This window comes from Pteronotus mesoamericanus, unplaced genomic scaffold (assembly GCF_021234165.1).
Source record: "Pteronotus mesoamericanus isolate MK-2021 breed Mesoamerican mustached bat unplaced genomic scaffold, CSHL_Meso_final contig_269, whole genome shotgun sequence".
NCBI classification, from domain to species: Eukaryota; Metazoa; Chordata; class Mammalia; order Chiroptera; family Mormoopidae; genus Pteronotus; species Pteronotus mesoamericanus.
The window spans coordinates 4630641-4655948 of record NW_026555114.1 but is presented as its reverse complement, the minus strand read 5'-3'; the positions used below and the strand labels follow the sequence as shown (position 1 = coordinate 4655948).

At 36.8% G+C, this 25308-nt stretch overlaps 1 protein-coding gene across 1 annotated transcript in view; it reads right to left on the bottom strand.

The window, feature by feature from the left end:
* The window catches only part of TANC2 (tetratricopeptide repeat, ankyrin repeat and coiled-coil containing 2), a 288620-nt gene that overhangs the window by 53349 nt on the left and 209963 nt on the right, over positions 1 to 25308 (bottom strand). Inside the window, exons 10-14 of the mRNA XM_054574907.1 lie at positions 24364 to 24645; positions 20059 to 20192; positions 12060 to 12291; positions 7295 to 7461; positions 2696 to 3303 (exon numbers count right to left, since the gene is read on the bottom strand). Of these exons, the coding sequence (XP_054430882.1) occupies positions 2696 to 3303; positions 7295 to 7461; positions 12060 to 12291; positions 20059 to 20192; positions 24364 to 24645 (1423 nt within the window). The remainder of the gene's footprint in view (positions 1 to 2695; positions 3304 to 7294; positions 7462 to 12059; positions 12292 to 20058; positions 20193 to 24363; positions 24646 to 25308) is intronic.

Below are 25308 nucleotides of genomic sequence, written 5' to 3'. Positions count from 1 at the left end.
CCTACTGTGATTTCAGAGACACTCAGTTGGTGTCCCCTGATTTACTGAGATATGTTAGATGCTATAGAGAGAAACTGCAGAGAAAGTAAAGAAAGGAGTGGGAAATGATGTACAGGAAGAAGAGGCTGAAGGCTACAAAGACAAAGCCTGCTTGGAGAGAGCCTTGCTAATCAGACTTGCCTGAAATGGAAAGCAATTACAGCCAGTTTCTTTGAGAGGCCACCTTGGGCTTTGCCAATAGCATTAAATTCTTAGTGAATTTCCATCTCATTGACCCAGGGGGACTCAGGCTGTGAGATCGATATTTTAGTAACAAAGCTGGTGCCAGACAGTGCTCAGTAGAAGACTAAATTCCAACTGAAATGAAATGTAAGGAAGCTTTTATGTTAACACTTGGTCCTACTATTTTATTCTCTGCCATTAAGTGATATATGATGATCCCTCAGCAACCCTGAGTGTTATTCAATCATGAGGCAACAGGCTACAGGCATACCTCATTTTATGTTTGAGCTCCATGGATGCTGCATTTTTTAACAAATTGAAGGCAAGACTCTCCACCAACAGAAAGATTATGACTTGCTTTATTGTGGTGGTCTGAAACCAAACCTGCAATATCTTTGAGATGTGCCTGTACACAGCATTTGCAGTTAGAACTGTTCGTTCTTCTTGTCTTAGTGCTATCAGCCTGTTGCTGAAATGCTCCTAGTTAATAAACAATGTTGAGAAGTTAAGGCTGTAAAGCCATGATATGGCTGCATAGATACCCCACTTTCTCCTTTGGGAGTCGCTGAAGGTTTCATTTGTTGTAAGGATACTATTAATTCAGTGGTAGTCTGGCTACCTTGAATCTTAGCTTTCAATCCTCTGAGATGTTCCAGAATGAAAGAGCAGATCAGGGGCAAGAGTTCTCTGGAAACTGATTTCAAAGTGTTTATAGGCAATTCTAGATTGGTCTCTTTTTCTTAAATATGTGGTTGCCAACTCTATGTGTAGCAGTACTAGTAAGATTTAATGAAATCCTCTTGGGAATGTCATACAATTCATAGAAGAGACTCAAACTAAGTTTTTTTGCTTGTTTTGTTTGCTTTTTACATCTTGTGCCCAAATGCTAATAACAAGACTATCACTGCCTTTCCAATTAGCCATTGCATTGAGTTAAGGTAAACCTCAAGGGTCCATTACTGCAAAGACAGGGAAGGAAAAAGGGCATTTTCTAAACACTTTGTTTGTATTATGTACTATTCTAGGCATTATTCTTACTACATGACCTCACTTAATCCTCAACAACTTCAGGAATTATTATCCCTTCTATGCAGATAAGAAAACTGTCTCAGAAATATGTAACTTTCCAAAGGTCACAGTTTCTAGGAGAGGTATGATTTTGATGCAGGTAATCTCAAAAGTTCATGTTCTTTCTACTAGTTTGTTTCTTTAAAAGTTTCCCTCTGAGGGAAAATACTAGGAAATCTACTGCCTGGCTTGGTATCATCATCGGAATCTGGAACTAATTTTCTAATGAATCAGCATGAAGTAGGCTGAATGGCATGCCCACAAGCATAGTTGTCTCTAAGCAGGCTGGGTGAAGAATATGCCAAGGGAGTAATAAAATCCCAGCATGGTCAGAGAGGTTCAGACTCTCTGATGAGTCACAGTAGGATGCACAGTCAAATTTGACCTATCTTCTTTCTGAGCCAGAATAAGCTCTGCATTTGCCAGCTATGTTGTTGGTGTTTGCAAGAAATCAGCAATATACCTGCTTTTGTAAACACCGAACTTTATTAAAGGAATAATTCTCTTAAAAAGGTAATACAGAGGACTAGAGCGCCCCCCTCCTTGGATACTAGGGATCTAAATTCTACCCAAGAGAATGGGAAATAGTTTCATATTTAGACTGGTTTGTTGAGGTTGGAAAGATTCTTGAGTTAGGGTCAGGCTCATCAGGAAAGAGTGCTGGGTAAATTAGTGCCATCTGCCATGGCTGAAGGACAGAGGAGTGAAAGGTCGAACATACTGTATATTTGTCATCCCTCTTCTAGTCCCTCCTTCTTTCTTCCGCATTAACTTAATAACACTGGGCAACTGATTCAGAATCATAAGGCCTTTATAGTAAAATGGGAATACAGACACCTTATTTATCTAAAGGTAAAGTGGCTAGACCAGCTGATCTCTTCAGCTGGTTACCAGTCTTTTTCAACTATGAGATTTAAGATTCCATTTTCCAGTGTAAATCTCAGCACTGGCTAAGCTTTAAGGGGGTTAGTCATTGGTGACTTTAACAATGGTATGGCTTTTAAAAGGGCAATGGCACTTTAAAAAATGATTCTGCTCTAAGTCAAAGAGATGAATAATGCATCAATTCTTTCTTCATATCTGAAGTACACTGAGGAGGTCTGTTAAATGGCTACATTAATTATAGCCTGGGATCACCAGTGTAATCAGAAAAAAATATTTAGGAAAATACAGGAATGTACGGGAGCATTCTACATGTCTAAGCAGATTTTGAATCTCAAGCAAATAACATTGTAAGAAAATAAATTAGTCAATTTCATCATAGCCTTGTCTTAAGAAGAAACAGAGATATTTCCTTTATGTGAAATGTTCAATGGAGAACACTTCTCATTGCTTTCAACACTCATGCTCCATGCAATAAATACAAAATAGGCTTAGAATTGCTTATTACAGGTCTATGGCTTACCTGGGATCACAGAGAAATTTGGTTTTCTCTCCTTCTTCTCTCCAGATAAGCCATTCTCGAAAAGAAGGATGTACAAACATACGAGTCATGTCTCTGCGCTTGATTAGAAACATGGAGAGGTTCTCCATTCTCTGCTGAAAGTCCTCCCATTCTAGTGTGCCTTCAATGCTACCAGCATTGATGGCCTGGAAGATATGTTCATCAGTCAGTGGGTGGAGAGAGGCCACTGCCACATTCAGGAGAGGCATCACCCGGTCAAAGGAAGACTGGGTTGGGAACTTCATATTGCACTGGAGTAAATAAACCTCAGAGAGTGAAACAGGAACTACTTTGTAGCTAGAGCTCTTTAACACTAGATAGCCTTTCTCTATGAGGTCAAATGTGAGTTTCAGGTATAGATAGGACCCTTGACTGAGGGTCTTGAGATGAGAACTGAGTTTGCCAAATGTAGTATTGTCCATTTTGCCATTAAGTGAAATATTATTCTGGATCTCTGAGCTGCTGTGTATCCGGTGCAGGATGTAAGCCTGCAGGTCCTGGTCTATGGCTTCATTCTCTTCTAGTCGATCCAAAAAAATCCTATGGAAGGGCAGCAGCTTGGTAATTTCCTAAAACAGACGGAGAGAGAGAGAGAGATAGAGAGAAAGACCTTCAGTTTCCCCTAACTTTTATGATAAACTATGGGGTCCAAAAATTTATTCTAAATTTCTGAGTGGCTAAAGAAAAGAAAACATAATCAAGTATTAGTATACATAGATTAAAATAAATTAGTTGCATAGGAGGAACACTCTTCCTAATATTGAGACTTAATAGATTGTCATATAACTTTATTGTAATTTTTCTCAGTGTAAATCATGGCATAATATCAAAGTAAGAGAAATGCATAAGGACTCAACACCACAAAAAATGTGGTCTTCTAACTCTCTGAATAAAGTGATGTGTTTTAATGTAGGACTTCTGAAGATGCCTTACCCCAAAGGAGTACCTCAAATAGTGGAAAGTTTGGCACCTTGGTGATCAGCTTGGATATTATATCGGGGAAAGGTGACAGGGCTTTGTGGTGACTCTTATGCTCTAGAGTCTATCTTTTCTTACCTGCTTACAGACTTGGCTCCTGTAAGCACTCACTCTCTCTCCTGTCACCGATTTCCTCTACTCTATTGGAACACATAGACAAATGACCCAGTAATTTCTCCCTCCAGCTACAATCCTATACCTCTGTTCTCATTTTTAGTAAAATTTCACATAAAAGTTTTCTCTATATACTGTATCTAATTCTTCCCTTTCCATTCTCTCCTTCATTTGTTGCAATTAGGTTTCAACACCATCACTTCACTGAAATGGTTTTGTCAAGACTATCGATAATCTTCACCATGATAAATCCAATAATCAAGTTTGAGCTCTCATCTTGCTCAACCTCTCAGCAGTACTTGACACTGGGGATCACACCTTTCTCTCTGAGTCACTTCTGCAGCTTGCTACCATAGCACGTTTCCATAGCTTTCCTCTTAGCACACTGGCTACTGCTACCCAGGCTTTTTGCTGGCTCTTTTATCATTTTTCAGTCCACCTGGGCTCAGGTCTCCATTCTTTCCCCATTATCTAGCCACTCACTCCTTAGCACAGTTAATTTTGTTCTGTGGTTCTAATATCTCTATGTCAATAATGCCTAACTTTATGTTTCCAGCTTAATACATCTCCCCTGAGCTCTCATCTTTTATGTCTACTAAACATTTATACTTGGATGTTTCATAGATGACCTTAACGTGAACCAAATCAGAACTGAATTTTGCCCCCTCCACAAAATCTTCCCCTCTCAATAAATAGTGTTACCACTAACCCTATGACTAAATCATAGGAGGTGTCTATGATCTTTCTCTTTTCTAGCATTTACCCAGTTGTTCACCAAAATCCCATGGTTTGTTATTGAATCTTCTCTCTTGTTCACATCCCCATTCAATAAATCAGGTCCTTTTGATTTTCCTTTAAAACTTTGTTCAAATACGACTGCTTCACAGGGACTCCACCATCAGCACTCTAGTCTAAGCCACCATCACCTGCCACCTATATTTCTGCTTCCATTCTTGATCCTCTACATTTATTATCTAGACAGCCAGCAGCCAAAGAAATCTTTTGAAATGATAAATCAGATCTTATCACTTGACAAGGCTCCTTGAGGAGGACTTTCCAATAGCCCTATCTAAAATAACTATCACTCCCATTTATCCTTTCACCCTATTTTATGTCTTCATAGCACTAACATTTCTTATAATTTTAATGTTTATTTTTTAAATTATTTATTGTTTGTGTTTCTCCCTAGAGTATAAGCTTTATGAGGGCAGAGAAATTATCTGTCTTGTCTATTTGTTGTATCCTTAGCTCCTAGAAAGTGCCTCAGACACCTGAAGAACTTAAGAAATGTTTATGGAAAGAATGAATGATCAATATGAGAGCTCATTTTTTTTTAAGACCTATAAATTATTTTACTGTCAGAGCTGAATGAAAATAATTTTTGATTAAAGTGAATGAAGTATCTGAGAAGTCTATAAAGACATTGAAATTTGGACTTTGTAGATTAATATGTATAGTACTTTTCCTGTTCTTTGGCATAGCTGAAAGATTAAAGTTATCTGCTCTACCAAGTTATACTTAAAATGTCTTTTGAGATTGTCCATGGCATTATGTAAAATTATAAATGAGGATTACATCTTCTAAGTATATATTTACTAAAACTAGTCAGAGATTGTGTTCCTAGAAGTTTCTTTTATTCATTCTTCATCTTTAACAATTAAGCTATTGACTGATAATGGTAGATTACATAATACTTATTTGTAAAGATGCATTTGTTAATTCATCCACATCCTTTAATTCAAATGACTTTGAGATTAGTAAGAAACACCACAACATAGTGGCTAGGATTAGAAGTATAGTTTTTGATCAAAGAGGGCAATAAAGTTAACTGGTTATATATAGGAATAATATATAAGAACAATACTAAGTGCCTGGTAGGGGTAAAGGGAGGGAAGCAAAGACTATTTTCTTCTGTACACGAGAAACTGTTATGAGAGGATTGCATCAACATACATTTAGTCCTCAGTTAATTTCGTCAACAGATTCTGCAACTTTAAGTGAAACAACATATATTAAAACCAATTTTACCATAGGCTAATTGACATAAACAAAAATTAGGTTCTTTTCATCAGTGTTATAGCAAAACAACACTGAATGAAATGATGTTATTCAAGGTCCTGCTATAGTGAGATTTTAATGTTCATCAAAAAGGTAGATTGTTAGAGGAAAAAAGGTTGAGAAACCCTGTTCGAAACCAAGTATGAATATGTAAAGAACCAACTCAGCTACAGTGAGGATGGCAGAGAAGGGGAGGTGATTTATCTTTAAACCTTATGCCTTTACAGGCTCATTTCCACATTCCTAGTCCTTTCTCCAGGCCATTAAGTAATGAGTGAGTGGTCAGGGAATGTAATTAAAAAAAATAGTATCTCTTAGTTGTAGTAAACTTAATCTCAAACCTTAATATTGCCAGTATTTCTTAGAGAAAGGCACACAGAAGTCCACCTCATGCCATAAAAAGTTATTCAGGTAGAGGCAGAGGGAGGACCTAGAATTCTGATTCTAGATTGTACTGAACTGGCTTTAGCAAAGCAGAATATTAAGCTAAATGATAAAACAAGCAAGAAAAATAGAACCAGAGACATGGAAATAAAGAACAATCTGATAGTGACCAGAGTGGGGTGGGGATGGGGCGGAAGGAGAAAACGGGGGAAAGAAGAGGAAGGGTCAAGTCAAGGAACATGTATAAAGGACCCCTGGACAAGGACAATGGGTGGGGGGAGGACTGAATATGGGATAGATGGTGGGTAGGGCAGAGGGGAGCAATGGAGGAAAAATGGGGAAAACTGTAATTGAACAACAATAAAAAAAATTTAAAATATAAAACAAAAGTCAAACAGTAAATTAGAGTGTTAGAGACTCAATTTGCATTGCTGTTTGTCCTGAGGAAAAAGTCTAGAAAAATGGACACCTTTTTTTCCATCCTATTTTGAGTGACATTTTATCAAAACTTATTCAGAGCAATAGAAATGGGGATCTGAGCTAAGAGAGTCATATACAAAGAATGCTCTCTCTAGATCACATTCAAAATATGCTCGTGGGGGAATTATTCTTGCTAGGACTCTAGGACAGTGATTTTCAACCTTTTTCACCTCATGGAACACATAAATTAATTACTAAAATTCTGCAGCATACCCCCCCAATTTTTTTTTTCCGATTTGACCACAAAATAGGTATACTTTTGATGTATTCACTGGATGGCTATTGTGTTGGCTGTTGTCATTTTTCAATTTGACAATCTAAGGGAAAAGAAGTCAGTGTCCCTGACTAAATGGTCAGGTATTGCATGTTTTAAAAATTCTTGTGCTATACCGACATGTCTCTTGCAGCTCACTAGTTGAAAACTGTTGCTCTAGGATATGGTAGATGTTTAGTAAATCTTATCACTAAAGGAACAAGGACCTAGAACTTTGTCAGTTTAAGTACTCTCTAAGGCAAATAATTTATGTTCCAAAAGCAAACACATACCTGTAAACTGGTCCTAACAGTTACAATTAGTTTGAGCCAGGAAGGAAATTTTCCAATCATTTTACTCAGAAATGATACAATCGTATCCCCATAATCCGGTTTGTGAAATTCTGCTTCATTTAATCCATCAATTAAGATGATGAAATCTTCATCTGGAATTTTTCTCTCTGAGATAGAAAGAAACAAATTACTTAATAATTACCAAGTAGATAAGAGAGTTCTTTTTGGATCTTTGATTACATATCTGTTTGGAGAAGAATATATTAGAAAAGGTCTTTCGTTTGTTTACTAAGTACTCAGGGTACATAATTTATTATAAAGACATAGAATAATTCATTTAGGGAGTTCATTTTGTTTTCATCAGGTGTGAAAGCTTTTGTCACATATATATATCAAATGTATGTGCCATCATTATTTCCCCCATGCTATCAGATGTGAAACAGTCTGAGCACTGCATTTATGAGAATCTGCAGATGGTAATTCATTTTTCTCTTAAAAAAGTAGAAAAGAATGTGTTGATTTTTTTTCTGATAGCATTAACGAGAACAGTATCATATGTTCCTTTGGGAACTTAAAAAAAAGTGTTGAATTTGAAGTCTAAAGCAACAGATAGGACTGCATGTGAATGCATAGTGCAAAAGAAGGAATGGGGGAACATAGAAAAGGAACCCCAACTAATAGACTTTAACCAGGCAGTTGGATCATAAGCTCTTACAGAACTAACAGCCTCCTACACTACCTCTAAAACAGCTTCTGTGAGACTAGACCCTTGAGTGATTTTCCCAGGGGAGAAGAAGTCACACGAAGTCTGCCATGGTTGTGTCCAGTTCCTTCCTGAACTCTCTACTATCCTAAATTGACAAAATCAGTTTACCTTTAGGGCTAGGCTGTTGAAGAAGGCTTGAAAAGACATCAGGCTTCCACTCTCATTACATGCTTATTGATTCTTAAACTACACTGAACAATTAGAGATTAAAAAAATCCCCATGTTAATGAATTTTAGTACAAGTTAACTGAGTAACAAGTAAAAGTTACTAGTCAGTAGGACCCTATAGATCCTGAAGGGAGGAAGGGCAGGGGGAAGAGAGAAAGAAGTCATTGGATGCCTTAAGAAGGAAATAGGTTCTGAGGAGAAAAAAAACGAAGCTGGGAATAAAAGGAAAACTCTATGGATTTCTGTACAAGATTGGCGCTGTTAGCCTTTAAAAGAGTGAAGACCAACTAAAAGTCTACATATTTTGGTTTCACATTTGAAAATATGTAGAATTCTTTGCATAATTAATAAGACTTTATATCCCCTCCCCCAAATACAAGCTTTATATAAAGGAATTTAATTTCAATATCCTAAGTACTATAAGTCAGTTTTCAAATTATGAAGAGTTTTAACTACCACTTTCATTTGGTGACTTTTTAGGAAGAGAAACTAGGATTCTAGTTCTTACTATTAACAATGATTATTAATGAAATGCCATTCTATATGATGTAGTACTAAGAAAATACATGATTCCTTTCAGGAGTCCAAAGAATTAAGGAAGAGAGAAGAGTTCCTTGGCACTAATTGGGATTTACCCACACAACTGGGGGCTTTTATGTTTGTTCTTTATTTTGAGGTCCTTGGCTCTCTTAAGTGCAATTGTGTCTTTAATTTCCATAGAGGAATATTCTAATTGCATTCTGCTGGGCAATATAATAGACCTATCCCTTGTTACTGAGTACCATTACCTGTCCCCACCCAGGGGTGTGCTACAGCCATCCTGACTGGTTCAAGAGAGCCCACTGTAATATTTTCAAGAGCTGGTTGTTAAGCTGGTAGCCTAAAACTGGCCAAGGTGGGAATATTTATTTACACAATGGAAACCGGCAAATGTTACAAGTCCTCCTCTGCAGCTGGTTGGTAAACATTTACCAGCACACCACTGTCTCCACCACTTCAATTATACTTCCTTTAACTTCACCCAGGCTCCTTCATAAGAAAGCCATGATTTTCAAGTGGCAAAAAAGGGCTGATGATAATGCATCCATTGAGATTTTCTCTGTGAAAAACATTTCAAACACATTCTCAATCATAAAGATCAGGAACATACTATAAATTATGATTTAGGCTTTTAAAAAAACCCTCACCCAACAATGTTTATTTATTTTAGAGAGAGAAACATTGACTGGTTGCCTTCCACATGTTCCCTGACCAGGGACTGAGCCTGCAACCTAGGTGTGTGCCTTGACTGGGAATTGAACCCATAAGCTTTTTGTGTATGGGATGACACTCCAACTAAGCCACATGGACAGCGTTGATCTAGACGTTTTAATGAACAAAATAATTTGTTAGCTAATAAAATTAAATTTTTATTTGCATAAATTCCCAGTAGATATAATTCATCCCATGAGTAAAACAGAAAACATATTATTTCTTTTTTAAAAAGGAGAAATATGTGTCCCACTTAAAATAATTATGATTTTAAATCTTGTTTTTTAAAAAAATATTATTTCTTGAGCTTCTCTTCCTTTGAAGGAGTTACTTAGCAGTCACCTATTAATACAGATGATATGAGGTGTCAAAAATATTTCATTTGTCAAGAAATAAGGATGGCATGTTTATCTATTTTTTAGGATTCAGATGAATACAAGGCAAAGAATTTCCAACTGATAATAATATTGCACAACAATGAGAACTATTCCTAAATTTCCTTTTTCTTTGCTAAATGGTAAAATTTCTCAATTAACTTAAAAGGCAAGACCTTAATGATCTCTAGACTGTGCCTTTCAAATGCAACCAGCTTTGTAAGAATATTCCTACATGTTCATTTTCAAACTAACCCACTATTGTGGGTTATTTAAATACATACTCTAATTCAGTAGCTTTTATAAGAGTTTACAGAGAAATGAAAATTTAAAAAATTGAGACTTACATATTTAAATGTAAGAACATTTAAAACACAACTACTATCAACTATCACCACTATTTCATAGAATGAAAAAAATGTTAACATAAAGAAGTAGGAGAGACAATCTATCTAAACTTTACATATATATATATATATGCAAAACTACATCTATATTTATAGCCACACAAATGCTAGGCTGTTTCTATTTTCGTATTTTGTCATGGACTGGTTCCTAGGAGCCACTGTTTTAGATGACGAGTCTTTGGAAAACTTTCCTAAACCCTTTAACCCTTGTTTTTTGTTTTTCTTTTTTATCCTCACCTGAGGACATTGTTTCACTGCTTTGAGAGAGAGAGAGAGAGAGAGAGAGAGAGAGAGAGAGAGAGAGAGAAAGAAACACTGATGTGAGAGAAACATTGATTGGTTGCCTTCTCACACATGACCCAACTGAGGATTGAACTGGCAACCTGGATATGTGCCTTGACCAGGAAACAAACCTGTGACTGTTCAGTCTACAGAACGATGCTCCAACCGAGACACACCAGCCAGAGCTTTAACCCTTGTTTTTAATCCCTTGTAAATATATTCATTTGCTAGGGATTCCCCATTGCCCTCACTTACATGTATACTTAACAAATACTTGAACTGTCTTCCTTACTAGTCCATTCTAAGACACTACTTAGGTATCTGAGAAAAACAAGAATTATAGAAACAGCATGAGAAGAGATGGTAGCAAGTACCAAAGTCAGGACTGAATCCCAGTGCATTCTGTATATTGTACAGAAATTATCGAAAGTGAAGAGAAGGCTTATATCAGACAACATTTTTATTCAAAAAAGCTGCACATTACATGTTAATTATTTTTCTTTTAGTTGTGATAACAAATTAGTATGACCTTTCATTTCATATTGGTGACTAAGAAACTTCAATGTACAGAAATACTTAATTTATGGAGAGATTTCAAAATTTAAAAAGTCTAGGGTATGACAAAGCTAATAGGTAGTAGAGGTATAGACAGAGAGAAGAGAAATTTTGATATTTGAGTAACCAGCATGGAAGTTGAAATAACTGAAGATAGTGGCCAGAAGAACATAAATTATAATCACTTGTTTTTTCTTATGAGTATATCTGGAACCAAGAAAGGTAAATAAGTCTCCCAGGAATAAACAGGATGGCTCAGGAATCTCATGCTTACTCCAATCTTTTTCTTTAGCTTCCAGAATTGACAAAACATTGTTAAGGGGATGAGGCAGAGATGTGTAAAGGAGAAGACAGTTGCACTTAGGCCATAGCCAACACTACAGATGCCCAGGAAAAGAGGAGAAAAGGCATAGGCAGGAGAGGAAGAAGGATTCCATTTCATTCTCCCCTCTCCCATTAAAAAAAAAAACCCAAAAAACTTTTAGCCTTTTAGTGGGCAATTAAGTGATTTTTAGTAAATACGCAGAGTTGTGCAATCAGGGCTGTCATTTCCTTTTACATGAACTGTAGAGTAATAAAAAGCACCAAGCATAAAGACTGGGAAGGTTTCTAACCATGGAAGCTTCACAACACTGAGTTGGAGCCATGGTTTTACTGATGTATTTGAACTTCACAGAAAGGACTGGAAGCTCTACTCTCCTTAGTATAAGAAAAATATAGTATATTTAGAAATGATAAGGAGAATTTTTATAAAGAAAAGAGGAAGTAGCACTTCCTTTACGTATTTTTATTTTTTTAAGTAAAATCTTTTATCTGTTAATAGTATCCTGTAGGACATCAGCTATGGAACATTTAGTTTGGGCAATGTGATTAAAAAAAAAAAAATCACTTCCATAACATACTCCAGGTGAATGTGGGCTCCAGAGCCTTCACTCTTCACCTTCTTTGTACCTAATCTGTACCTTTGTGGAGATTCTCTAGGGGCTCCAGGACTCCCCTCCGGAAAGAGGCCATGGGGTCTTGAACACAGGACCGAAGGCTCAGCATACTCTGTAGGTGAGGCTCCCGAAGAAGCTGCTCCCGATAGGCCGTCAGCTGAGGTGAGCGGCAGAGCAGGGCAGCAACGTTGTGGACAAATTCTGGCACCAGGCAGGTGTAGGCATTATCTGCTTGGCAATAGTGATAGGCAACGACCTACAAAAGAAAGATGAGAATGCAGACAGGTTTATCAGTAGCAAGAGTTATTATTTGCTCATTCTCTAACATGGTCTTTTATTTCCCCATTCTTCAGCTTTTTCAAGTAAAAATAAAAGCTGCTAACTCAGAAACTGCTTGATTTATCTAAGAAATTTGATAACATATTCATAGGATATCATAATTATATATCAATTAGTATTTACAAATACAACTGAGTTTTCGCTCTGGGTCATAATAGGAAGCAAGCCTGAGAATATTTACATTAATCTAATATTTATTCAGCATGAAGCACTATAGAAAAGAGTTTGATCTTATAACGAAACATTAGGAATAAAACATTCAGAGAAAAACCATATGTTAGTCAACAAACACATATAAGTCATCACTTTTTAAAAATTATAGTTATGCTATAAACAGCCTTACACAAATAAAATAATTCAGATTTAAGAATTATCATTAAATACTTTCTGAGCACTTTGAGACAAGAGAATCAAAATTAGGTAAAAGGAAGAAGTAAAGGAGTGAGATATTTGTTAGAGGCAGGCCTTAAATTAGAAGAATTTAGAAAATGTATAAGTCCTAATATCATCCAGGGTCTAGGCTGGAACCTGCCAATTTAGGCTCTCGATTTCTGTTTGTTTGAATTTGCAGAGTGTACTCTTTGTCTAAAGGGCAAGAGCAGAGGGTGGTTTTAATTCACTACACCATTCTGTTGGTTCAGTAGTACCCACAAAAGTGATCGGATTATGTAGATAATACAAAATTGGGGAGATTCAGCTGGAATATATGGAAAGCACTTGGCATGGTGCTCAGCACACAGTATGTACATAGTTACCTCCTTATCATTGCCTTCCTCCTTTTCCTCTTTCTCTCCATCATCATCACTGTCATTGTCAAGGTTCTATCCTTTTTTTCAGCTACCAGCTTTGTGCCTATAGGCATTAAAGTGTCCTGTTTTGAACAGACCCCTGATCTGTAGGTGTGGTCATCCTAGCTCTTCAACAAATGCTGGAAATGCAACTTGAAAAAATACTTGAAATCCCTCTCATTAAGTAAACTGAATACAGGAAATGTTACTACATATACCAGAGGAGACCCAACTGGAATTATCTTCTGGAGGGTGGGCCCCTTGTAGTAGTACCAGTTTCCCCTGCTGGGTGAGTGTTCTAGGAACCCATCTGTATCAGTGTACCAGCTGATGTTGTTGTGACAGGTTGTGTTCGGCTTTAGTGAATTTTTATTTAACTTAATCTTATTGTATGTTTTTTCGATTACCATTTAGTCCCTTAAACCTCTCTCCCTCCAGGCCAGTGAGTTTTTTTTGAAGACTCTTTCAACGTGTTTGCCCATTTCATGATGCATGATTTGTGAATGTACCTGCCCACACAGTGCTGAGTGGTTAGCAGTTTCTGACCAAAAATGGCATGACCCTTGTGTCCCACCCTCCCTATTCACTTGATATTGCCCCAAATAACTTTTTGTTTGTTTGTTTCCCCAGATGAAAAAAGTCTTCAAAGGGAGACGTTTGGCCAATGTGGAAGAGGTGAAACAAAAAATGGCAGAAGTACTAAAAGACATCAAAATCAATAAGTTCAAAAACTGTTTTGTGCAGTGGAAAAAACATCGATAGGTGTATCAAATGGAGAGTACTTTGAAGATGACTGAAGTTTAAACACGTAAGGATAAATACACATTTTTTATAAATAAATTCCAGGGTATTTTTGGTTTTTCTTCGTATTTTGTATAATTAGAGGTGTCCCTTTAGGGTAGATTACTAGAAATGGGATGCTGGGTCAAAAAAGTTTTGTTAGCTACTGCCAAATTTTCTTTCAGAAGGGTTGTACCAGTTTTCATTCCCACCAGTATGGGAGTGTCTATTTTCCAACAGCCTCATCAATAGAATAGGTATTGATAGGTGAAAATGATACCTCAGTGTTGTTTTAGTTTATGTTTCTTTAATTATAAGTGAGTTTGAATATGTTTCCAAATATTTGAGGACCATTTTAAACATGGTGTGTTTGTGTGCACACAAATATCTTGTCAAGACAGTGATTTCTTTTTTACTCAGAAGTAGAATTGCCAGACCACATGGTAATTCTATTTTTAATTTTTTGAGGAATCTCTATCTCATAATGCTTATTAACTATTATTATCACTTGTTTAACTGCCTCTCTTTCCTGCTAGACTATGAAGCCTTACAGGTTATTTATTATGTGTTTGCATTTAATGAAAGTTCAATTAATATTTACTGAGTAAATAGAACTATCAATATTTTTCATTAGAAAATCTTGGGGCATTCAACTGAGTGCTTATTCATAGTAATTGTCTTTGATCAACTTATTAGGTCAAATTAGAATCAGTTTCATTTGTCCAGAAATGAATCTTGGTAGAGAGTTTGAAATACACCCAGCCCTCTGAGACAGGATAATCTCTGATTAAATGCACTTGGGCTATTATACTGTGCCAGACCTACTTCTCTAGGAATTGCAAATGAACTAAATAAAATACTTGCTTTTAAAATTTGTACTTGATATTGGTCATAACCTTCCTGATCTATAAGTGAATAGTAATAAAAATCTATGGGATGCAGCTAGTTAGGTCTAGAATTGTAACAATGCTAAACAGTACTCAAAGCTTGCTACAACTAAGTAAATAATAAGAGTCCTGATTATCAGACATTGAAGCATACTATAAAACCTTTATAATAAAAATGGTGTGGTACTGGATAATAATGACCAACTCGAAGAGTAAAGGTAAGAATGAAGAAATTAAATAATAAATATAAAATAAATAGTACTGAGTTCAACACACATTAAGCCAGTTTCTTCTTGTTCTATGAATTCTGCATGTATGACCACTTGAAGTTAACTGATTCAAAACCTGGAAAAACTATCCAGGAAAAGCCCTGAATGAGATTTCTGTGGCCCTCTACTATGATTATATCCTGCAGAAGAAATATGTATTCTTAACTGGAATACATTTAAGAGATGCCAATGTAGCAAAATTTGTTGCTACAAGTGGAAGGTGTTTCTTCAACAAATAAAACTGTTCTAAAGTTGTAGCAAAAACTCTTCAGTGTTCTCAATTAAGTCTCAGCACAAGAAACAGAAAGAATACTACAAAATAGCAATAATGACTGATACACAAAAATTGACAGTAAGACCTTTATCAAATCAAGAGGTTTTTCAAGGACATTTTAATTTGCACAAGTTAGCTTCCTTCATCAAAATACTAACTGATTTGAAAATCTTATTGAAAAGAACTCCTGCTTACTTGTTTGTTATAGATAAGAAGCAAGATTGCTGACTTCTGCTCTATGCTTCTACAGTTCGAACTTGTACACTTGAACTGTAACATGTGGCACAATTACTGGGATAATATGCAATCTTAATCTAAGGGGCCATTTCTTGTACAATACTTAGGATAAACTTAAAATATTCCATCACTAGGTACAAACAGATGTATTTATATATTTCACTTAAGGAAGCAAGAATCATGAAATCTAAAATACAAGGTTTGTCTAGTAGGTATCCAGCCATGAAATACGAAAAATATAGACATTTAGTGAAGAAGATATAAGATACAAGAAACATTGTACATAGGACAGTGAAACCTCAGTTCCCTTCAAAGTAGGCACCTTGGGACCTCACATAGTTCTCCCATTCGCTATCAGTGGCCCTGCTGTACTTTCCTGAATCTCATCAATGGCCTGAAATCTCCTTTTCAAAGGTCATCTTAGTTTTGGGAAAAGCCAGAAGTCGCAGGGTGCCAAATCTGGGCTGTGGGGGGGCTGAGTCACTGGCTGATTTGATGTTTCACCAAAAAACGGCACAAAACGTGATGCATAAATGGGCACATTGCTGTGATGAAGCTGCCGATTATCAGTTGACCATAGCTGAGGCCTCCTGAATCATTTCTGCAGAGGAACATTAAAGCTTAACGCAAAATTTGATGCAGAATCGTTGCTCTACTCACTCAGTCATTTTGAATGCAACAGCCACACAGTACACATGCTCACTCAATGGCATCTACAGCCCCCACTGACTAGTACAGTGAACTTGTCATTGTTCACACATACACATTCCAGTCTATTCTCCTTGGCTGCCAGGTTAATCGATGTTGCACAATTTTATTAACAATGACTGGGGTTTTTCCAGATAGGCCTTGTATGTTCCTTGAGTAAGTATAAATAATCCCTAATTTTCTACTTACAATATTTAACATTTCCCAAGTATTGGATATAAACATCAATTTTAATCTAAGGAGTCATTTCTTATACAATGTTTATTGTTAAGTGTAAAAAAGCCCATCTCTGGGTACAAAAAAATTTATATTTGCTTAGGAAATACACAATCATGGAATTTAAAATGTGGTCACTTTTCAAATAGGTATAATAACTAATTTCCAACTAACAATAGTTAACATTTTCCAAATATTGAACATAAACATTTTGAGACTTTTTCTCTTGATCACAGAGAGATTAATGAGTGACAATGTGGGGAGACTTAATTCTCTGAGCTCCTTTTAGCACTCTTCACCATCTGACATATTATATATTTGTTTGTTTATTGGTCTCCTCCCAGCATGAGAATGTGGGTTACATAACATCAAGGATTGTGTCTATTTTATTCACTGCTTTAACTTTAGTCTTATATTGTAGGCGTTCCAAACATACATTCTAAATGAATAAATGAATGACTGTATGATGGAAGCTCTCAGCTTTCATGTATTTCTAAGATGACATTTATTCTGTCTGTTCTAAAGGAGAAGCTGAAGCATTTATAGGAAATAATTAGGAAAAAAACAGAGAGGTCCTGTAAAGTTACACTGAGTTAGTGATGAATATGAGGGAAACCCTAGACTGTTTTCAGACACCCACTTATGGATGTGTACCTATAAGTGGGGACAATTAAAAATGCAGTTGGAGGAAACATGCTGTTTCTGGCTCTGAGCTGGAGTGGATTTTATTGGACTCTTATGATATTGCAGATGACTCTCTGTTCCTCATTACTAATTAACCATGATAAAGACAGTGCTTTAAGTACTGGAGACAAATCCTCAAAAATAAGAGGGACAATAAGAAACAGAAATGTAAACTCCATCTATAAGGATATATATTTATAATCGCAGATTATAATAAAGATGGAACCTGTATGTATGATTCCTAAGTGACTTAACAAATAGAAGGAGGTCAAACGAATGTTGGAATGCCAGCTTGAGGTAGTAACAGAAATAAGCCAATCATCTGTAAAACCTCAGGAAAGCAAAGGAATTAGAAATACCAGGTACTGTGGAAGATAGGGGCAAGGAAGGGAGTTGAAAACATAGCAATTATTTGGAGTTTATGTAAGAAGCAATTAGATCCCCACATATCCATTCCAATTCCACCCAGCAGGGACTACCTTCCTCAACAACCATAGGAAAGAGAATTTTATTCACTAAAAAAGCTACACAAAAGGGAATCTATACTTAGGGACACAACACACAGAGCAGGTAGAGATAAGTTCAGGACTGAAAATAAGGGACTGAAGTAAAAGTGTCCATAACGAATGGTGAAACTCCAGCTCTCTTACGTCTAGCTCCAGAATGCTGGCATCCAGGATATATATCCTCAAGGGAGATTGATGGATCCTTTGCTAAAGAAGATGAACAACACAAGAGAAAAAAACCCTAATGGACACTGACTTTTGGGTATTTCCAATAAAGATTGGTGGGTCATCCTAATGCTCTATAGTTATGGTCTCTATATAAAAATTTCCAAACAGTTTCTCAGTGCCTAACTATTAAAGAGATAAAGGAACAAACTGCATTCATAAAACAAGAACAAGATGCTATAAAAGGGAACAACTGGAGAGAAAAAAAAGAGTTACATTAGAAATTAAAATCATGATAGTCAAAAAAAGTTTTGTGACAGTGTTGGAAGGTGATGTTGAAGAAACGTCTTAATGGGAGATCAAAAACCAAAACAGAAAAACAAAAGTATAGAGAACAGGAGAGAAAAGTTAAGAAAACTAGAGTATCAGTATAAATCTACTTTCTGATTAAAAGGAATTGTAGAAGGAGAAAACAGAGGAAATGGAATGAGAAAATTATTATTTTTGAAATGACTTTATTTATTTTTAGAGAGGGGAAGAAAGGGAGAAAGAGAGGGTGAGAAACATGCATGTGTGAGAGAAATATCGATGGGTTGCCTGTTGCATTCCCCCCAACTGGGGACCTGGCCCACAACCAAGGCACGCGTCCTGGCCAGGAACTGAAACGGCAACCTTTTGGTTTGTGGGACAACGCCCAACCCACTGAGCCACACCAGTCAAGGTTGAGAAAATTATTAATAATAAAACTAACCCCATTCCCGGAATCAAAAATATCTCCAGAGCTCACTAGATACCAACAAAATAAATGAAAAAAAGACCCAAAACAATGGTGATAAAAAGAGGATACTAAAAGAGAGGAAAAAGTTGAGAGGAAAGGTAAATATAAAGGATTAGGAATAAGAATAGCACCATATTATTTAATCGCTATACTGGAAGTTGAGGAAAATGGAGCAATGCCTTCAAAAATCTGAGGAAAAACATTTTTTATCCCAGAATTCTATACTATGTCAAACAAATTGCTAAGTATGAGAATGAAATAAAGATGCTTTTAGAAACATTAAGTCTCAACAAACATACCTCTTATACATTCTTTCTATGCATTTAGAAGCTACTGGAGGATGTGCTCCACCAAAATGAGAAATAAAAACCAAGAAAGAAGATGACAGGGGATTGAAAGCACAGAACAGAGGTAATAAGAATTTCAAGGATAAGAACAAGTGGTGGCCTTGAGAGCATCACAGGTCCACACAGAAGTCAATGGAGGGCTCTAGGAGAGGTGTCTCTGGGGTGAAACGTGTGACTGATGTGGAAAATTGTATTGAGAGGTATTTTATGAAACTATTAAGAGTTATGGGATGACTTAGTCTTAGGTCTGAAGAAAGATAAACAAATTTTAAAATGAGGCACTTCATAAATCCAGGAAAAACAAAATCACTCAAGAAGGAAATTGTTATCCTTATTTCCATCGAGAACCATATTTACACTGTAGTAATACTGAAGATACTATAATATGGAATCAGACAAAAATCATGGTAAAACTGCACTGATATGAAGGAGGGAGGAAAGATAAAAGAGGTATAAAATCATCCTTAATAAGAATCAATATATAATGTGTAAAACTGCTAAAAAAATGTTATATCTGTATATAAATTTTGATTAGAAATATTAAGATAAAGATCAGAGAAACCGTCCTAAGAGCTGAAAGCGCCTGCCTTTGGGGAGAGAGTGGGTTGGGGGTGGAAAGAATTTAGGTTTTTATTATGTCCTTGAGCATTATTTCATTTTCTAAACTATGTGCATGCATTACTTTGATAAAAATAGAAATCTAGAACCCAAACATATAAGAATATTATAGACAGTATAGTGTAGCAGGACAAGTTTTGAACTATGAATGAAAATAAGAAACTATTGATTACTTATACTGTGATCTTGGGTAAACAATTTAACTTCATTGAGTCTCAACTTCCTTATCTATTCATTACTTTCCAACTCTAAGGTTCCAGTTCTGTAATAAAGTGTTTTTCTAGAACAGCAAGAAAAAAACTTTTCTCCATGTTCTCATGGTATTCCTGTTCATATCTTTGTTCACTTTACCTAAGGTCTCCCTGCCTTTGCCCCCTTGATACTAAATTGAAACTGGCATGCCTACAACCTGGGAATCGTATTGTACCTGTGAGGCTAGCCTCCGCATAGCCTCCTCCTGCCGCCTGCGCATTTCTGGAGTTCCTGGACAGCTTCCACTGGTGATAGATGAGTGGGCTGAAGGTGGCTGTGTGAGTGGCAGCTCTCTGTTGGCATCCACATCTGGATTAAAAAGATGAGATGTTTTTATCAGACAATCATAAAACTCTGAACTAAAGGAAAACCGGTTAAATTCCATTTGTTCTATGCTCCAGCAATTCTATTCCTTGGTATGTACCCAAGAGAAATAAAGACTTATGTCCACACAAAAACTTGTATGCAAATACTCATAACAGCCAAAAAGTGGACACAACTTAAGTGTCTACTAAGGACAACTGATGAATGGTTAAAATGTAGTATGTCCATACAATGGATTACTACTTGACAATAAAAACCATGAGATACTGATCTATGCTACAATCTAGTTAACCCTTGAAAATATTACACTCACTCAGAGAGGCCAGCTACAAAAGGCCATATGTTGTATAATTCTGTTTATATGAAATGCCCAGAAAACAGAATTTATATGGACAAAAAGTAAATAGTGGTTACCTACAGGTGGAAGTAGGGAATTAAGGGGAGAATGGAAACTGACTGCTAAAGGGCACAGGAGTTCTTTCAGGAGGAGGATAAAAATGTTCTAATAACATTTAATATTAGCAATCTAATACTGATTGCTATACAACTCTGAATATATTAAAAAACACTGAATTTAACAATTTAAAGGGGTAAATTGTATGGTATGTGAATTATAGCTTAATAAAGCTATTATTTAACAATTCCATTTGTTCATGGTTTTTAGAAAATGTCTTACCTATTACTAGAAAGTATAGAATATATTTATGAATACAGATCATACTTTAAAAGTGAGTACCAAAAATAAGTAGACTGTTATTTGATGGTTGATAGGTACTGAAAAGGAGGAGGAATCGGGGAAGATAGTTCTCATTTAACTCCCTATCAGTAGGACTAACTGTGCTGTCTTCCTTCCAACTGGCAGAGTCAATTCCCGGTCACTGGATAGAGTTCTGAATAATTGTAGAAGAGTAGGTGTGGGAGATGGCAGTGAAAAAAGCTTGAAGAAATGTGTCAACTGAGGTCAAGTTCAGTGACTGTCACTGTATCATTTCTGTTGTTCACGCCCTCTCCTCACCCTATTCCCCATTATTTGGTATTTGATTTTGTGGGTAATTATTGTATGAATACCCTCTGTCTTCTAGCTGTTTCCTTTTAAATATGCCTTCTTTTTGTCTGTGTCTTTCCTTTCTGTTTGGTTTTCAGCAAACAGTAGAAATAAAAGTCAATAGGAAGTCAGTGTGCACAGAAAATTGGCAAAACAGACTTCTGAAATGAGCAGAGTAGGGAAGGTAGTGGTTACTTATTAAACAGATGTTTGGGGGTTTGGCAGCTGTTCGCAAATGTCAAATCCAAATAATAAGTACACTGAGACTTCAGTGATAGGAAAATATGACCTTGTGTTAGACCGAGCTTCCCTATCTACTGTACTAAGTATGCTTATAGTTAATGTAATAGTGCCTAAATTATACAACAGGTCTATTTTCACAAAATGCTTTTGCTCTTTGTGTGTATGTATTGGGGGGTGGGTGATGATGGTGGTTGCGGAGACTGAGGGGGAGTCAGGTTTGGAAAGGGGTGTAGGCGGAAAGCAGGATGACAGGCTAGTGCCTGCCTTGACAGCTTTTCATAACTTCCCAGGGAAATGACAAGGAGGGGGCGAGCTGGGGGCTGAGTGTCTGTGGGGGAAGGCAGAGCCAGGCAATGCAGTACTGTAGGCTAAACTGCTCACATCTACAGCAGTGCTGCTCAGTGCGGAGGAGGCAGGGCCAGAAGAACGAATGACAGATGATGCAGAGATGGGAGGTGTTGGGGAGGGTGAGGGCTTGTTCAAAATTTTCCACTTGTTCTCATTACTACAGCCACACCACTGGTATCACTGACTTAGGGTTAGAAGAGCTGGTGGGATTCCAAATAAACTTATCCAAGTTCAATGTAAATTAAACTCTAAAATATTAAGCCAACTCTATTCAGACATCATTATTCTGCTACTGCCAGCAACATTTCAGTGCCAGCTCATACACAAACAGATTAATGCTGAAAAACAGCTTGCACTTTATCAGTCACTTATCTTGACTCTTTTTAAGGACTAGTGCTTTGGTTAAGATGGCAGAAGTAGAATGTAGCTTGGACATCAAGAGATTTCAACAAAAATTATTTTGTTCAAGGCAACTGCTGGCTCTAGGTAATTCTGATAAATACATAACCACATATTCTACCTTTTCTGACACCTTTTCAAGTTCTGAAAGTTAACTATCAGGCCAAATCTACAGTCTCAACACATGGACATTTATCTCATGAATGAGAATTACCAGTTATTTGTAGAGTTCCTCTGGAGAGAGAAGGCAATGGATATTAGAGAGTAACTTAATAAACGACTTAGAAAGAACCTGTTTTGGGGAGCACATGGGCTGTTTTCTAAAAACTCTTGCTCTCCCAGACTTTGGGTGGGGCGGGAAGGGGGGACTCCCAGGTACCTTTGCTTTCTAAGAAAGCAGCTCTTCTTGCCGTTGGCATTTATCTTCTGTCATGAATGATGCTATCATTCTATTATCTGCAACAGTGATAGACAGAGGATTCACAGACACTATTAGCTACCTGCTTTTCTTCCTGACACACTCAAATATGTTAAACTCTCAGCTTACTGAGATAAGTAATTTGGTGTGATACTTAAACACTCAAAGAAAAATACTGGAATCGGTGTGGAAAAGTACTTTCAACCATGAAGATGTTCTTAGAATCAGAGAATTTTAGCATAGGAACAAATCTTAAAGATCACCTCGTCCCACTTTCTCATTTTACGAATGAGGAAAGTGAATTTAATGAATTAAAGTAAATTTCTCAAGGTTACACAGTAGAGTCAATTTGAGTGTTGGGATTCAAATTCTGGTCTCTTGACCCCCATGACACGGCGCCAATGTACCTCAGAAAAGTTTCACGTAGAAACTAAGCATGACATTACTCAGTAATTCTTTTATAGCAATTCTTACCATACCCTGGTAAATAAGCACTCTTGATTCAACCAGTTTTCTTTCTAGACACCAGTTCTTCTACATATTAGATATCCATAAATTTACCTAAGGTAATCTGCCCACTTAATGACTTGAGATTACTAATTAATTTCAATAGGAAGTCAGGATGTTTGATCGGTGTTCAGTGAGTTTCTGTTGAGTTTCAGAGCTGTGCTAGACTCTGTAATGACCATATTCTCAAACAAACCATTTCTAGTGGTTGCTGTTCTGAAAATTTGTGGAGTGCTAGACTGAGCTAGACTAATAGAACAAGTTTCTTTTTCTTTTTTTCTTTCTGTTCCCTTATAACTAACAGAAACCAGGTAGATTGGTTCTGTACACATAGTATGTAATAGGGAGAACATCTATACATTTCCTTTTATCTTTTTTATTCAAGTGAGTTCTACCAAAACGGAGAGCAAAATGGGTAAGAGAATGGCCTCTGAAACCAGACTGCTCAGGTTTAAATTCTAGTTTCACTGTTTACTGGCTATGAAACCTAGGAGGCTTGCTTAATGTCTCTAAGCCTCAGATCACTTATCTATGAAATGAAGGTAACAGGACTGACCTCACTGGTTTGATGAGGATTGGAAGAATTAATATTTATTAAGCTCTTAGACAGTACCTGACATTAGGGACTGCATGAGTATTTTAAAAATAAACAAACAAGATCCTGATGGTGATCATTAAGCTGTGCCCTGCCTGGGATGAAAGAAGCAAGACTATATATAAGAGATTTCAGCATCTTCTCACAAGGAAGGCCTTCAAGGACACATTGAGGTTCAAGCCCAAGCAGTGCAATACTAACATCAATAGCAAGGAAATGAAGGCCACAAACAGATTGTGCTGGCCTGTAACAAGAAGACATGCACACAGGCTAAGTAAAGCTGACAGAGATAGATACAAACAGCTCTTATAGGCAATTGCTGCAGTCTGTTTCCAAAGGACAGTCTAGCCAAATAACCAGCAGGGAAGAGTTGTAAATTTTTTTCTGAAAGCTTTTCTTTTTCCAGACACACTGAGGTGACTGTTGGGTATATGGGTTAAATGTACACAAAGTTCTTTCCCTCAACTCTGAATTAATGTTCCTCACATGCAAGTCACGTTCTGCAGATTATGAAAATAAAGGACATGAGATAATATCAATATGTCAGAAAAAAAATGTTAGAGATACTAAGCAGGAATACTAAGTAAAAAGGAATACGTACGTTTGGGGGAGGCATGTGGGCTGTCTGAGGCGATCTGTCTCATCCGTGTTCCATGGCAGCTGAGGGCCACAAGCCTGGAGATAATGGCAGTTTTGCCAAACCCAATGTTTCCCACAATCACTACTCCTTGGTTCACACTGGCATTTGAACTTTGAAGTTGAGCATCTATTTCATGGAAAACCCAATCCCGGCCAACGAATACTGACTCTGTAGTGATGCTGGGCACTTCAAAGAGCAGAGGTTTCAAGGAGATATCCGGAGGTCTATAAGGTGCAAAACGAACTAGAAGGAACAATAAGAAAACACAAAATTTAGGCCAAACCATTAACACTGAGAGAAATAAAGCACTAACTTAGAGTTAGAGTATGATGGTATTCTGGCTTATTCAGAAAATAATAAAATGCTGATTTTAATTCTAGAGAGATAAGCAATGGCAGGTGAGCTAGAGCCATATGATACTCTAGTAGGCAGAACACAAACACTGCTGAAACAGTAATGATTTATGGAACAGTCAGAAAGTCAGGGTAATATTCAAAATTACTGAATAGTGGGGATGGGTAGGCACCAGCAATCAGGATAGATGCACAAGTAATAAAGAAGCAGGGTCCTTTAAGACCTCATTCCATGCCTGGGGATAGCCTTTTAGTTGTTGGATTGCGGGGAGATGCAGAGTTGGAGTTCCTGGGGGAGAGACCACACTGTGGCAGGGCATCCAGATGGCTGATAGCCATCAGCTCGTTACCAATCAGTAAAGGCGAATTTCAATATTTAAGAACCAATATGGCCATACCAGTATCTATCTGTCCTGTAGTAAGCAAGGTAAAGTTTTTTTAAAAATGTCAATGAAAACAGCAATTCCTTTAAATTCATGGTGGAAAAAACTATATATTTATTTATTTATATAAGAAATCTAGTAGGTATATTAAAGGAAGCAAAGTGTCTAAA